At 37.8% G+C, this 16,903-nt stretch overlaps 1 protein-coding gene across 1 annotated transcript; it reads left to right on the plus strand.

The window, feature by feature from the left end:
• Window positions 1-1,917: 1,917 nt before the first annotated feature.
• Window positions 1,918-15,451, plus strand: LOC124634621 (putative transporter svop-1). Its single transcript, XM_047170273.1, has 10 exons — window positions 1,918-2,040; window positions 6,318-6,479; window positions 7,562-7,721; window positions 9,722-9,843; window positions 10,717-10,958; window positions 11,286-11,434; window positions 12,131-12,272; window positions 12,798-13,072; window positions 14,484-14,611; window positions 15,334-15,451. The coding sequence occupies exons 1-10, from the start codon at window positions 1,980-1,982 to the stop codon at window positions 15,384-15,386; spliced, it is 1,494 nt and encodes a 497-aa protein (XP_047026229.1). The 5' UTR covers window positions 1,918-1,979; the 3' UTR covers window positions 15,387-15,451.
• Window positions 15,452-16,903: the final 1,452 nt, after the last annotated feature.

Raw genomic sequence — 16,903 nt, forward strand, 5'->3', positions numbered from 1 at the left:
ATAATTGGCTATCAATATATAAAATACCAGCCCCAAGTTTACCGACAGCATTTACGTCCCTTTTTCTTAAAACAAGAGTATACTTTGTGTACGGTGTAATGCGGAGGGGGTTGCAGAGTTTGTTGAATGATAGAATGTTTCACTAAAATAAAGTTTATTGTACTGATCCACAATAACTTCTTAAATGTTAAAATGTTAGTAAAAACTATGTTAAATGGAATGTTAGAAATGTTGCAATGAATGCACCCGAATATCGCGGTTACCCGATGCGCACTGACACTCTGTTACAATTTTAATACTAATGAAGTAACTGCGTAAGTCGGGTAATGCTGAGCAAGGTGTTCGGTGTCATTGCACCGAACACTTTGAAAATTCAACGATAAGTTAATAATGGACACCGTTGAACTGCTTAATGCTCAATCCTTCTCCGTGCGTGAGGAGGCCTGTGCCCAGCAGTGGGACGATAAAAAAAAAGGCTGTAACAGCAACAGTAACCGTTGAACTAGGGCCCTTTGCTACAGCCTTTTTATCGTCCCACTGCTGGGCACAGGCCTCCTCTCACACGAAGAAGGATTGAGCATTAATCACCATTGATAAGCTAAATTAATCGAAGAAAAGTGGACTAAATATAGTATCAAGTTCTCAGGGAATAAATGAATATGTTGACATTTTGATCGTCACGCATCCAACCCATTAGAAAACCTATTATTTGCGGGTCTTTAGCGAGATATGACTATGTGACCTGCAACACGTGCTAAGAGTTTATGCCGATTTTCCTTTGATCGTAACTTTTGACCTTCTAACATGACTATTAGAGGCTGTTGAATTATTAATATGCTACACCGGATTGATTCTAAGATAGGTTAGGTTCTTTAATAAAACTAGCTGTTGCCAGCTGTTTTACTCGACATATTATGGGAACTACTTGATTCACTCGGACAAAAAGTGCCTAGGGCTTTCCTAGCATAGACCATTTATATGTATATTAAATGGATTGTCTAACACTGAAGAGTTTTTTTGAAATTGGTCCAGTAGCTCATGAGATTCGCTCGTTCAAGCAAACGAACTCTTCAGCTTTATAATATGTATTAGTAAACATATGATTATAATATTTCTATTCACCGAATGAGCTGAAAAAATTATGGTGTATTTTCAGTTTCATAGATGGACATCCATAACGAATGTCCGAAGCATCTACAGCTATTCGCAGTAATTTCTGCCGTCTGGGAATAGAACCCGCGATGCGCAATGCTTGGAATTGTCTAGGCTTTTAGTCCACTTAGCAAATCCTTTTTACTTTATAAATAAACACTGGATTCAAGAAGAATATTTTAGTGTCACTGAACTTCACGTAAAGGGCATCGCTAGATAACAAGCATTTTAATGGTTGGCAACAATCTAGAGATGAACAAAAAATACACTTGCGTTTTTAATGTTAATGCACTCATTTAAATTCCATCTGTTGAACGTACCAAAGGATGCATATACGACGCTCTCTATAAGTACGTTGAAAGGTGTTTGAAACACGGTTTTAAGCGTAGGTGGGATAACTTTAAGAGTACCCGCATATGTAGTGATTGGGCTCATAAATCAATATGGAAATTAAGGTAGTACGCATATGTATAACAACGATCAGGTATTTAGCCGGTATCACGCCGACTGAAATCTTTGATTGGAATCAAGATTTTTGCTAACCATCGGGTCAGCGGTCGACTGTTTAGTCTGTAGTTTGAGGCTAGGTTATCATTCAACAAACAATTTCTGAACATTGAAACCGGCTTTTATGAATAAAAAAAAACCATATATTTGTTAATTCATCACAGAATTTCCCGAAAACTAATCTATCCGCAATCGTAGACTATTGTGAAGTACTTCTCTGCAAATATTGACAGATGATAGATACAGCTATCTTTGATAAGATGACGGTACACTGATAAGGGGTCAGTGTTGGGAGATGAGACGGTGAGGCAACACGTAAGATGAGTGATGCTGTGAGAAACGGAGATGCGTACACTTATGATGAAGCTGTGGAATTGACTGGTATGTGTGTTTTTGGTAACTAAAGATTATCTTTGGGAGCTTTATTATTCTGTTTCTTAGTTTATTATCAGATTTTTACGGTTGTGGTTGATGGTTCTATTTGTTTAGATGAATTATTTGCTCAAAGTTGAATATAGGCTTTATTACGTACGTTCGTTATTAAAACAAGTTGAATATATTCTGCCCTATTCTTTGTTAATTATCACAAACGGTGACAAAGTTTTTAAAGAAAGAAAAGAAATTCAAAGTTTTACGTCCCTGCTTCTAAGCGTTGAGGAGTTTCTTTATGAGAAGACATCCGTAAGCGAGCTTGAGCTTTTGTTCTTAATTGATAGGTAAGTGATTTTATTTTCAAAATGACCATGTTCCACAGAAGGCATGTTAAGGGTACGGCTAGTAATGTTCCTCGTCCTCCGAACTCCTACCTTACTTTCTTAGGAGGTTTTATGACATCTCCAATACTTAGTTATTTTTTTTTTATCCATGGCTCAGCCGAATGAACTTAACTATAGGCTCCTTCTATTTAATAATAACGAGTGTCACTGAAAGATTTTTCATGCAGGTACTTATCAAAGTCTAAGAATTTTATTTATAGGTACATACACGTGCACGTGAGATAAATACCCACCGTTCAAAAACGTCGTGATGGTTTTTAGCAGTGCAATGATTCATATTTGGATTTGGGTTTTCGTTTTGTCAATGGAATTATCTTATCGTTAAAGAACACATTGATTTATTTATCTCTTTTTACAAGTAACTATGTCCACGACAGTTAGGTTAGGTTAGGTTAGTTTTCAGGGTTCTCTACCTAAAATGAAAAACAGGATCCTATTACTAAGACTTTGCTGTATCTGTCCCATCCTCCGAGCCTTTTCCCAATCATGTTGGGGTCGGCTTCCAGTCTAACCGGATTCAGCTGAGTACCAGTGCTTTACAAGAAGCGACTGCCTATCTGACCTCCTCAACCCAGTTACCCGGGCAACCCGATACCCCTTGGTTAGACTGGTGTCAGACTTACTGGCTTCTGACTACCCGTAACGACTGCCAAGGATGTTCAATGACAGCCGGGACCTACAGTTTAACGTGCCATCCGAAACACAGTCAATGGTGTCTAAGACATACTTAGAAAGTACATACAAACTTAGAAAAGTTGCATTGGTACTTGCCTGACCTGGGATCGAACCCGCGCCCTCATACTTGAGAGGTTGGTCCTTTACCCACTAGGCCACCACGACTTTTTCTCGACTTTCTCTCTGACTTTTTGTATCTGTCCGACCGTCTCTTATTAAAATTTTCGCAAATATTCATATTTTTATAAGGAAGCACCATTCTTAAGATCCGCTGGTATCAAAGTTACTTGTTAGGTACAGTTCCTGATGAATATGTATTTGCTTCTCCAAAGTTATGTTTATATTTACTCTTAATTTTTGTTCTCGTTTGTTGATGCCTCCCACATGTGAAGCCAACTTTGTGCAAGCAAACTTATTTGACAAGATGTCTGTTTGTATTTTCGGTATTTAAATTAATATAATTTAAACAATGGACAATATGTCAGAATTTACCGATTGCCTAAGTCAAATGAGTGCGATAATTAGTAATTGTGAAGTTGAAACGGTCTTTATGCTTGGGGATTTTAATGCGCATCCTAATCAACCGTTTTGGAATGAACTGAGTAATGTTTGTTTAGATCAACAGTGGGTATGTGCGGATAGTAAAATATTAACAGAAAAAGTTGATAATTACACGTATATTAGTGATATAAATGGCAGCAGACGCTGGCTGGATCACTGTATTGTTACAGAGGCGGCCTGGCAGTCTGTAAAGAGTGTAAGCATAGGTTATGGTGTTTACTGGTCGGATCACTTACCTTTGTTGGTTTTATGTGATCTTAATATAGTCAGGCCGAAAATGACTCAAACTAAGGATAGTTGCCCTAACAAGGTATTTTGGCGGGAGCGCAGTGATATTCAGATTGGCAGATACCATGACCTTTGTAATAGTAGGCTTAGAGACATTGATTTCCCTGAGGATTTTGTAATGTGTGCTGATAAAATGTGCAACAATCTTGAGCACAAGAAAAGGTTGGACACGCTGTATGATGAAATTACTTTAGTGTTATCTGAGTCGGCTGTTCAGACCTCTGAGCACAAGTTGGTTCCAAGAAAATGTCGTGTCATTGGTTGGAATAAGCATGTGCACGGGGCCCACAGGGAGGCTCGGTTAAGTCATCAGATATGGATACAACATAACAAACCCCAATCTGGTCCAATATGGGAAAAAATGCGAGAGACCCAAAGGTGCCAGAAAATGGTGCCAGAAACATCAAGACCAAATTAAAATGGACATTTTAGCAACACATAGGTCGTCAAAAAAATTTTCACAGTTCTGGAAAGCTACCAATAGACTCAATCTTAAACCGGGTCTTCCTGTGAGTATAGGAAATTGTGATGTGGGGAAGGATATTGCCGGTATGTTCAGGGATCGGTTTGTTGTGTCATCGCCACTGGGACCTTCTAAAAGGAGTATAGATGCTGAGGAGTGTCATGGTGAGTGTTTTTCTAAATTTTCCACTAAACAAGTTGCTAGCGTGATCAATAAAATGCGTGGAGGCAAATCACCGGGACATGACAGCCTCAGTATCGAACACTTAAAATATGCGGGAGTGCATTTGCCTAGGCTGCTGGCTATGCTTTTTAAGCTTTGCATTAGCCATTCTTATTTACCTGCAGATATGATGAAAACAGTGGTGGTTCCCATAATTAAGAATAAAACTGGGGATATCTCTGATCCTTCTAACTATAGACCTATATCGCTTGCCACCGTAGTGGCTAAAGTATTGGACAGTCTGCTTGACCAAGAACTAGACAAGATCCTACATTTAGCAGATGCACAGTTTGGGTTTAGACCCAATTTATCTACAGAAAGTGCAATTCTTAGCCTCAAGCAGACTGTCATTACACTGTCATTACAATTGTGTATTACACAGACAGAAGTACCCCCATATATGCCTGTTTCCTTGACCTTTCCAGGGCTTTTGACCTTGTGGCCTATGATGTCTTATGGGAGAGGTTGAAGGAAGCAGGTTTTCCGCGTGATCTTTTAAACGTCTTTCGTTATTGGTATAATAACCAGCTGAATTTTGTTCGTTGGGGTGATACTCTGTCTGAGGCGTACAGGTTGGAGTGTGGAGTGAGACAGGGTGGGTTGTCTTCGCCAAAGCTCTTCAACCTGTATATAAATGGGCTGATTGCTGAGCTTAGCAGTATGCGTGTCGGATGCTGGATTGACAATGTTTGCGTTAACAATCTTAGTTACGCAGACGACATGGTACTGCTGGGCCCAACAGCTGGCGCAGTCAGGAAGCTGTTACGTGTGTGTGAGCGATATGCCAATAGTCTGGGCCTCGTGTACAATGTGAAAAAAAGTGTATACTTGGTTTTTGAGACGGCAGATGGGAAAGTGCCGCAAAATCCGGTCTTAACTTTAAATGGATTACCGTTAGCCAGGGTACATACATTTAAATACCTGGGACACTTCCTTACCTCGGATCTCAGAGACGAAGTAGATATTGACAGGGAACGCAGGGCGTTGGCGGTACGTGGCAACATGTTGATTCACAGGTTCGCTCGTTGTAGTAAGGAGGTTAAAATTACACTATTTAAATCTTACTGCCAATCCTTCTACACGAGCAGTCTGTGGATGAGACATACTAAACGATCGCTTGACGCCCTGCGTGTGCAGTATAATAACTGTTTCAGGATGTTGTTGGGACTGCCGCGTTTCTGTAGTGCGTCAGGTATGTTTGCCTCTACGCATACTGACGATTTTCACGCGATAATGAGAAAGAAGATCTATTCCACACTGTCCAGAGCGCGGTCTAGTTCGAACAACATACTGAAAACATTATCTGAGAAGTATGACGATCCTTGGTTGTCTCATGTAATGAAAGTGCTGGTCAGAAGACCGTAATTTGATATATTGTCGCTTTTTCTTTTTTCTTTTACTAACATAATTCTAAGTTTTGTTGTTACTAACACAGTTTGGGCCTAGTTGCCATTAATAAACAAGTTTATTATTATTATTATAATGGGCATTAAATTGTAATAGACGTATGTATTGCTGGGAAATTTTATCCTCAACGCTTCTTCTTTCCAGTCATTACACTAGGAAGTGGTGAAAAAGGGTGCTGACCGTTAGTAATTGAAAAAGTCCTTATCTAACTAGCCTTCTTTCAATAAGCGATTTTAACTTTAACTTTGTCTCCCATTCTCTGGCAGGTCATGGCCGCTACAACTACCTCCTGCTGGCAGTCTGCAGCATCATCGCCAACGCCTTCGCTCTGGACATGTTCGGGTACGCGACGGTCGTGGCTGCCTCCACCTGTGACTTGAATATTGGGCTGAAGCAGGTGGGGGTATTGGCTTCTGCACCTTTTGCAGGTAATGTGTTTAATATGTCCTGCGCAGTTGGCTTATCTCCTTACATGGGAACAGCCGCCGTAGCCGATAATCGGCTAGGAGGACATCATCATCATCATATATTATCCCGGTACGGGCAGTAGTTTCAACAGGATGCAAGTGTAACTGCGTTAAAACGGCTAGTACCTAATAAAATAAATATTGTTTTTCTCGCAAAGAAAAAATTCAATGAATGGAAAATGAGTCGTCAAACTGCCTACATCTGTGGTTGGTAGATGAATCTCCTATTCGGTTGTAGGGTTATTTATTAAGTTAATGTAAATCGAGGAATGATTGCACTTACTACTATCGGTTTCTAGATTTGTGGCTGAACAAGCAAAGTTTGAAGAGAACCTGCGAGCGCTGAAAAGTATACTACATATCGATATACTTGTATCTTTGCCGTCATTTGATGATCTCTAAGAATCGTAATTGGTAGTCAGCAATAACATTTACTTACCAGGGAGTATTTTACCTTATCGGACGGTAACTTTGTGTCCTTGTATTTTGTCAACACGGCAAAATTTACAACTTAATAAGATTGCAAATAGTTATATCATAAACAGTTCTTACTAAAATATTATCTAATATGCTGGATGCCTTTGTGTATTTAGCTAAGACCTAAAGTAGGTCTTGGTAAATAATTTTGTGGAATATACCAACACGAAGACAAACAGTGATTGACAACTTCGATAAGAGAGAATTTAAGAAAAACCCCGCTACCGAGAATCTCATAAAATCTCTCATTCTCATGTTTAGTTATCTAAGGATATACTTAAACTTTCAAACAGTCTGTAGTCTACAGAACTACAGGTCTGTTTACCTTCTTGGTACTCAAATATTATTTCCACACAGCGAAGATAAGTTAAGCTACACTTAAGTACCTAAAGCAGATTAAAGCAACTAATAATTCCAGACTGAGACTGGCAGATTTTTTAGCTTTAGTCGGAGGTGTCTAAGATAGAAAGTGTCTTCAGTATATTAAAATTCTGCCTAAACCCAGTTTTTTGTCAAGATATCTCGTCGCTGAACCTATTAAAAGTCTATCTCCAAAATCATTTTAGGAGTACTCTTCGCCTTCCCATGGGGCTACTACGCAGACACACATGGGAGACGGCAAGCGTTGCTGGTGTCCACTGCTGTGGGATTCCTCCTGGCGAGCATCAGTAGCTTCTCCCCTTCGTGGCAGTTCATGCTGATTGTCAAGACTATTGGTAGTAGCTTGTAAGTATTATTATCAACGAGATATACTAGGTATGTAGACTCTGAAACCATGTCCCATTAGAGAGTCTAAAGTCTAAAGGGATTTGGTTTGGTCCGAAAACTGCTTACTGCAATTTGAAAAGCTTTAAAATGAGATTGTTTCGTTGATATGGTGGTTGCTATTTATTTTATAATAGCTTACTACCGCATCATGTAGGAACAAGTTAATCGATAAATGGGCTAACACTAACACTCTAACACTGGAGCAATTTATGGAATCGGACCAGCAGTTCCATAGAGTGAGTTTGTTTAATTGAACGCGCTAATCCCATAGCGTTCCAGCAATCATTTTTTTTATGTGCAAGGTAACACTATTGTATATAATCTTTAAAAACTCTTGCTGGATATCAAACATGTCCTGGTGATTTTATCTCATCTATAAAATCGGCTGTTTTTGAGTCTTTCTATTATGTATAGTTGGCACTGGAATTTATAAGATGATACTGAATTTTCACGCACTAATCACGACAAAGCCGATAAATTGTACGTGATCGAACACATCCTGATATAGCCATAAATAAAGTAATATTGCACGCTTTAAATATTATGACTGTCTATTAATTATCATCCTTTATCACAGTGATAAGCAATTAATTGCTTGGTGTTGATGACGTAGTTAATGACATTCCAAAATTGTGATAGGTCTGGAGATAATAAACAAAGTTAAGGCTAAGGTAAAGGTTAGGGCTGTGAATTCTATTGTAAAATGGTCTTTTCATTAAAAGTGTTTTTCGGTTAGGTTACTGTAAGAAAGTACGAATATATTCCTTTCTATGAACGAACCTTTCACGATAATGATGATATCCTACCAACTGATTATTGGTTACGGCGACTGTTCTCACATTATAAGGGGACTAGCCGTTTTCCCGCGGTTTTGCCCGCACCGAGATAAAATATAGCCTATGTTACTCGCAGATAATATAGCTTTCTAATGGTGAAAGAATATTTAAAATCGGTCCAGTAGTTTTTGAGTTTATCCATTACAACCAAACAAACAAAGTTTTCCTCTTTATAATATTAGTATAGATTAACCAATAGCGCAGGACAGCAATTGTGCAGACCCAGGTGTACTCGCTATTCCTTCTCTCTCATAGCCCAATGGGACGGTAAATCGATACGACCGACAACCGAGAAATCCGACATTAACGTGCTCTCCGATGCACGGGTGTATCAATCACCAATTTTCAGGCTCCCGGGCTGCTTTGTGCAAGCTTCTACAACCCACAAAGCGACATCGGCTCGTACACAGCAGCCGCGCTTGCGACAATAAGACCTACAATTTAAAAGAATAAATAAAGACACGTATAATTATTGCGCAGGCTTCGACTATTTTTGATTACTTGCTTATTTTGAAATATTTTCATTTCTGTGGAATTCATGAAAGCTCTGTAAAGTTGACAAGATCTTTCCTTGGTAGTAATTCTAAGTCCCGGTGTATTTTTTTTCATTGGAGCGTAACATATTTGTCTGTCTGGCGATAAAAACTATCTTGCACATTATTTTATGGTAATTTGTTTATCAGACATATTGTTATTTTTATAGCATTGAGGATTATTTAATTGTTCAGAGACGGCATTGCGGTCATTGATATCTTTATATTGGAGACGGCACATGACACTAACTGATATTAATCTACATAGGCACGTGGTTTTTAATTTGCTAAGTCATCTGCCTGCAGATAATCCAATACTTGATCCTATTATTTGAATATTATTATTTTAAGAATAACGTGACTTTTTATGATATAGAATTTACGAAAGAAGTATTAAAGAAGTCATAGAAGTTTGGGAATACTTTTCCAATAGTTAGAAAATTTAAAAGGGCTGCAGAACCCTAAACTGCCTTTAAAATTTTCAATCACTACACCTTACTCAAGTACCTTGTTGATGATTTCAAGACTCTTGGCAGCCATGATTTAAACCACTATATAGTACACTGAAACTGGCTGTGGAGCATTTCAGCTCCACAGCCAGTTTCACCCTGAGTATGACCATCGTGGGAGAGTGCACCATAGCGAGACACAGGAGCCAGTACATGCAGATCTTAAACTCCTTTAATTTAGCTTCAGAATTCGTTGGCTTTGGTAAGCATATGAACGATTTTCTTTATAATATAGTGGTGTATAGTGGTTTCTGAGGGAAGTGCTTACCGGATTAAGATAGGAGTTGTGTCCACATTCATCTTTTTAGGTTCAGATGTTTTGACATGAAAGTGTAACATTCAGACAGATTAAGTCGTGGATCAAATATATTTTTATTATATTTAGGACATTTAATAAAATAATCACACAAAGGTTATATAGGTACATTGATGGTTATATCGATGGATAATATTCTTCCCCCGAAACTAAGCTACTTCCCCATCAATTATCAGCTAAACCGGTTAAGATTTTAGTGTGACTAAAATTACTTTATTAGAGTGTTTTCTTAATCTAAGTTTTTCTGTTTATTCCGAAATTCGCGTTAAATCAAATCTCAAGTGGAGAACAATCTTTTACGCTCGTCTATAACTGACTGTTATCTAATCAGAATATTGTAGTAACTATTGTCTTTGCTATGCGATAAGCTATTCAGAAATATTAGGTTAATAGTACAGTAGTAGTTCTACGTACATTTGTACTACTTACTAGTTGCATCTGTTCGTTCAATGCCAAAATAACACTCATTAACTCGAGTATAGAGGAGCATCCTTAAGGCATAGACCTAAATACTTTTCATGATAATCCAGTTCGTTAACAAGTTTGCCAATCCTTACAAATATACAATTAGGTATAGTGAGTTGCACTGAACCATTTAACTATAATGATAACCGTACTGATTTGACCAATGGCTGCATGAGTCTGGTTATCGTTATAGTTAAATTCTGCATCTCACCCTTCATATACTCTCTTCAACCATTTCAATAAATAAATAGCTATCCTATAATCTTAAAATTAAGTCTTACCTTTAAATTACAGGCCTAGCCTACTTCATCCTCTCCAAGGACTTCAACATACCTCTCCCCTGGTTCGGCATAACCTACCGTCCCTGGCGACTCCTGACCTTCATCCTGGCTCTCCCCCTGGGCATCGGAGCCACCTTCATGTTCCTGCTGCTGGAGAGCCCCAAGTTCCTGGCCAGTCAGGGACACCACCACAAAGCTTTGGAGGTGCTGGAGAGGATTTATAAGATTAATGGTGGAAAGAAGGATGGCTATCCGGTAGGTTGTTCTTTTTATTGTCAATATTTTGGTATATTGGTTGGTTTCATATTTTTTTGGGAATACATAATTATTGAAGAACCTTAAAGAATTTAGGTTAAGGAAGGTTTGTTGCGTACTGTGTAGAATTTTTAGCTAAATACGTATCAAAGGACCGACATCATTTTCGGTTCTTGACAAATTAAACAGCATTTTAATTATTTTGTTTATGATTTCGACGCCTAACGCGAGCGTGTTCTAACTTAGAACGTGTTGCTTTCAACTGGCGTTAGGCGTCCAGAAAAGCTTTTGTATATTAATATAACTTACCAACTTTATTAATTTCAGGTAAAATGCATACTACTTTCAGAATCGGACACGAAAATCCACAGTACCTTCTGGAGGTCAATAGCCGACCATACAGTACCGATGTTCAAACCGCCATTACTATGGAGAACTATTCAATTGTTTTTCCTGCTCGCACTCTGCTGCAGCACGTAAGATTGATTTGTTAATTATTTTAGGCGCAAAAGTAAAAAAAAAAAACGAAAAGGGGTTGTGGAGGAAAGATAGGCATTTGCTCTTTGTAAAACACTGGTAATCAAATTCGTCCGGTAACACTGGGAGCCATTGAGGTTGGCATAGTTGGGAAAAGGCTAGACAGATTATATTTGAAAAGATATATTTCTTTCGTGATCTATACATATAATAAAATGGTAGGAAAGTTAAAACTGTACATTGAATATTTTTTTAAAAGAATACTTGGGGGGTGATCCATAATCGATTCTGAACCCAAATATGTAGTTTTTAGATTTTTTGTCTGTATGTCTGTTTGTCTGTATGTTTGTCCCGGATAAACTCAAAAAGTACTGCATGGATTTAAATCAAATTTTGCATGACTATTACCTGGGGACCGGTTCAACACATAGACTATATATTATCACGCTATCACTTAGGGGGGTTGAGCAATGAATGATTACATAAACGAAATTGGAAATTCTATATTGTTCACGCAGACGAAGTCACGGGCAACAGCTAGTATGTAATATAATAATGTCTCGTGATGCAAGATTTCTCACGCAAAATAAATAAAGCATTTTCTAAATGCCGTCTTTTGGGTAAAGTTGCTAACCTAACGTTTAGATCTTGGTACCAACAACAATCGGTAATGTAAAATAACCCCTTCATTTCAGTAATAATATATTCGCGATGTGGTACCCCACAATGGTGAACTTCTTCTTCAAGTCCTTCAATGAAGAACAAACCAACACAACCAGCGCAAACTTCTGTCAGAGGATATCCACTCAGACATTAGATCCACAGGATATTGAATCGGTAAGTTTCAATTTGTACCCGGTTTAGTCATACTAAATATTTTTTTATGTCATCCGAAATTCTCAGTATATAGGTATACCCATTGGTCTTTGTTTCAACTGCGAAAGCATATCTTTCTTGTTACTGTTCAAAATTTAATAATTGTCACAAAAACCGTAGGTAATCTATGAGTTGGACTGCTGTGCTACGCTACGTATCGCAGGTTCGATTCCTGACTTCCGTTCGATTCCTGACTCGAACTAAAATCTTCATACATGTGTTTTATGCAAGTCATTTTTTTAAGGATACTCAAGATTTAAAAATAATCAGGGATTATTAACAAAAAACCACATTAGGAATTTGAAGAATTAAAATTTCATATTGGCTTCTTGCGGATTTCAATAATTTCGATCCGAGGCCGTGTACTGCCTAACCGGTTTTTTCCCTGTGGATGCCTAGAATTTAAGGCTTCCAGCCAGGGGCGTTGGAGCTTGAATTTTGACAAAAGCTTATATACAATTACAGTAATATTCCATTTATTCCCAGTACACATGCAACGACACCATCTCAATGAACACAATCTACTCCGGAATGCTGTGTGGCCTCTTCTTCTTCATAACCAACCTGGCCGTGTCCACCTTCGCCTCCCGCACCCGGCTGGTCCTCATCGGGACCCTGGTGGTCTCCGGAGTCAGCTCCAGCCTGGTGAACCTCAAAGACCCGGTGGCTAATATGGTGTTCTTCACTCTGGTGCAGTTCACGGCAGTAGGCATTGGATGCGTGGCTACTTATTTTGTAGATATGTATCATACTTGTCATAGGTAAGAGTTTTGGATAGACTGGTAATATGGAATTTTGAAAATGTCACATATTAATACTGCGCTTTTGACGAATAGGTATTTTTCATTAAATTAATATTGTTGTTATTAGAAAAAAACACTAACCCAAGTTATAACCGATAATAACATAAACGTCAGTTTTTCTTCAAATAACTCTTTAGTTTGAACCTTGAATATGAAAATTCGTGGTAAACAGTTTTTTTTAAGAAACTCATGTTTATATCGTCCGTGTAACGTGGGCTCTAAAGCAAAAAAAAATACTGTCACACCGGTATCGGGAACATGGTGCAAACGTCCAAGCTTCTTGCGGTCAGGGCTCCGTAGATTAAAACTTCATGACGATGCATCCACAAGCACAGCTTTCTGCATTAAGCGTTTGATCCAACCGTCTTATGAGTGCCTCTTTAGGTGTATATCGAGACTTTTGGATTTGGCTAAAATGACTATCGTCACAATGACTGGTAAATCAACATGCCATTTGCCACGTGAGCTAAATCTCGATAAATATCTTAATTATTATAAGAATATTAATTTAGGTTAATAGCAGATGTGAATTATCAAAATTGACTCATACTCGTTCAGTAGGAAAACTATGATATTTTTGTTTCGAAATTGATGAATTCACATGAATTTAGTTTAATCTGTCCAGCTATTCATTGTGATAATGTTATCAATGATATAATAATTATCCTTATTCATTGATAACGGTTTTGTAAACAAATCGCTATAATACTCGGAATTACTTTTTGAATGACAATGGATTATAGAAAGCTCATTTAACTCTGTAGATGGCACCACTAGTTTCTTTTTATAATCCAGCTAAATGAATGAGAACCTGGGTGCTAGAAAAAAATAGTATTAATGCCCTTTTATCAAATAGTTTCATATTTAAATTGTTTTTATAATACAAATCTGGTTATTCATACCTAACAGACAGACTTGTGTAGCTGGGGAATTTATTGCGCCACTTCTTCCCAGCAAAAACACATAGGAAGTGGTGAAGGGCGGGCGTTTCGGTGACCGTCTTTTGTTTCGAAGTTTAAAAACTACAGGTTTTTTTGGTATTTGAATAAACGTTTAATGAGTACGACTGGTTACAGATAAAGAGCCAGTTAGTTATCCGATAGTTAATGCTATCTGCCAGACAAAGGCAGCTTATAAGTTCTGCCTGACCTGTTTACTGCCGTAAAACTCATAATTTGCCTTTATAGAGTCAGTAGGCTATTAGGCTACACGCAACTTTAATCTTGAATTGTAGAAATAATAACATAGGAAGTTACCTAAAGTTATAGTTTATTTATCTGTTTAGATAAGACTTTATCAGGAAGCGATTAAACTGGCCATACGTTTAACACCTAAAATAAATGTTCATGGTCGTTTCTATTGTTTTCAGAGGTCTGGTGACCAGTTTAGGCATGATGGTGGCTAGAATGATGTCGTTCTTGGGCATCAATGTCATCGGTATTCTGGTGATGAGCCACTGCGAGCTCACTTTCTATTGTATGTCTTTGTTGGCGTTGAGTAAGTATTCATTTGCAATTTTTTTGCTCCCAAGTACCACTGCGGCTAGGCTGCGGGACTGTTCGAAAGAGTTACCGCGGCCCTGGTACATAAAAGGAAGGAACATGATGGGTTTTAGAGTCTGGCAGATCACGCTGCTAACCCACAGGGGAGGAGTCATTTGATGATTTCCTATGAAAAATACCATCTACTTAGAGATACACACTTCTAAGGTGTTAAGCTTAGAAATTGATGAATCAGTGCAACAAATAAGTACTTACCTACTTACATCCTATCCAGCCAGGAACCAGCCCAGCCATCTTAAATAGGATCATGTGATCCTAAAACTTAAGGATCCCATGATCCTGAAATAAGGGTAAAACTGCCTAAGGCTTAGCTTCGTTAGGAGATAACGGAATTACTCCCATTTTTGTTGCTCACTTATAATTTCTTCAAGAGAGTTTTTCTCTAGCATATTTTTCCCCTATTTAAAACTATTCGTCACCTATTTTTTTTAACGACGTCAAAAATTATCAAATGACCCCTCCTGCTGTGGGTTAGCAGCGGCGAGGGAGTGTCAGACTCAAACTGACTAAAAACCGTCGTGTTCCGTCATAGGCCTTTTATGTACCAGGGCCGTGGGTAACTCTTTCGAACAATCCCACAGCCCAAACTATTCGTCACCGTAAACTATTTTAGGTCGGTTATCTAATCTGTAAATTAATATTTAACTTTGTTCACAGGTGGTATCGTGGTGGCGTTATTTTTACCAGCAGACAGAAAATCAGTTAGATAAGTGCAGAAAATTGTGATATTATTTTAATATTTTGTATTTGCAAAATAAAGAATGTTATAAAAAAATATGTGACTTTTTATGCAATTATGATTATCAGTATATTTAGATTTATCGAAACATAATATTGCACCACTAACTACCTATAACTACTTATGACTGAATCAAAGGTAACGAAATCAAATCGCCAATAAAAAGTTTGCCGAATTCTATGCAAATGTTTCGACCGACTCGAACCGATTTGACCAATGGGCGGTTATTTCACGGCTGGTTATAATTTGGTTAGGGTACCCGTACACGACATACTTTTAGTTTCAATAGTTTGTTTGGGCTTAATCATTATGAAGATTTCAGAGATCAAGTATCGATTTAGCAGGTATCAAACCGACTGAAAACTTTGTCCGTCACCCTAGACTTTTCGCTTCCAGTCCAAGCGTATGCAACTGAGTACCAGTGTTATACAAGGAGCGACTGCCTATGTGACCTACTCAACCCAGTTACCCAGGCAACCTAATACCCTTTGGTATGACTGGTTGTCAGACTTACTTGCTCCTGACTACTAGTAGCGACTGCCAAAGATGTTCTATGACTTGTTTGGACTGGAAATATTGCGTGGAATTATTTTTTTTCCGAGTCAGTTCAACTATCAGCCGACTGTTTAGTCTAGTGTGCTCTCTTACTTATCGAACCCTATAGACTACATAATATCCCACCCAAAACAAAAATGTGAAAGACTGCCAAGTACTTTTTAATGATGTTACTTGGCAAGTTTTCATACACCTTGTTATAAACCTACTAAACGCAATGAATCAAGTATTTAATTTTCTATTAAAACTTGCCAAGTAATCATCATTAAAAAGTAACTATTTTTAACTGAGGTATGTGTATGGAACTTGGTACTTATTCAGATCTCACTTCTTTTATAGGCGAAACATTCCCATATTATCGAACTTGGCAGTCTTTCACATTTTTGTTTTGGGTGGGATTTCATTTATTTTTGTAAGGTTGTTTATTTTATTTTTTTCTTATGATGAAGTTAGTTAAAGAAATGTCTCATTTATACTATTTTTTAGATTTTTTAATATGCACTATGTTTCTTACAAAGAAATGAACTAGATTAACTAAATGGACTAGATTTACCAACTGACTGACATGACATGTTATCATATATTATGTTCGTGGATCAAAGTTACACATTCGTTATTTTCGAAAGTGATTCACACTTGGCCGTTTTCAGATTTTTACTTTACTTTGACTAACTACAAACCTTTGTACCATTCGAAGATATATTATATAAATATAGATAAATTTAGTTCGTTTTAGTTCCTTAGGGGTATAAATTTACACCGGGTATAAAACACCTTCATTATTTTGAAACCGACTCACACTTGACCATTTTCCTTTTTTTCCCTTTACCCTGACATAAAGACCTACCTCCATGCCAAATTTCAAGTCAATACGACCATTGGAAGTGGTCTAGGTTTTTGATGAGTGAGTCAGTGAATAAGTGAATAAGTGAA

The sequence above is a fragment of the Helicoverpa zea genome, chromosome 11 (assembly GCF_022581195.2).
Source record: "Helicoverpa zea isolate HzStark_Cry1AcR chromosome 11, ilHelZeax1.1, whole genome shotgun sequence".
Lineage (NCBI taxonomy): Eukaryota > Metazoa > Arthropoda > Insecta > Lepidoptera > Noctuidae > Helicoverpa > Helicoverpa zea.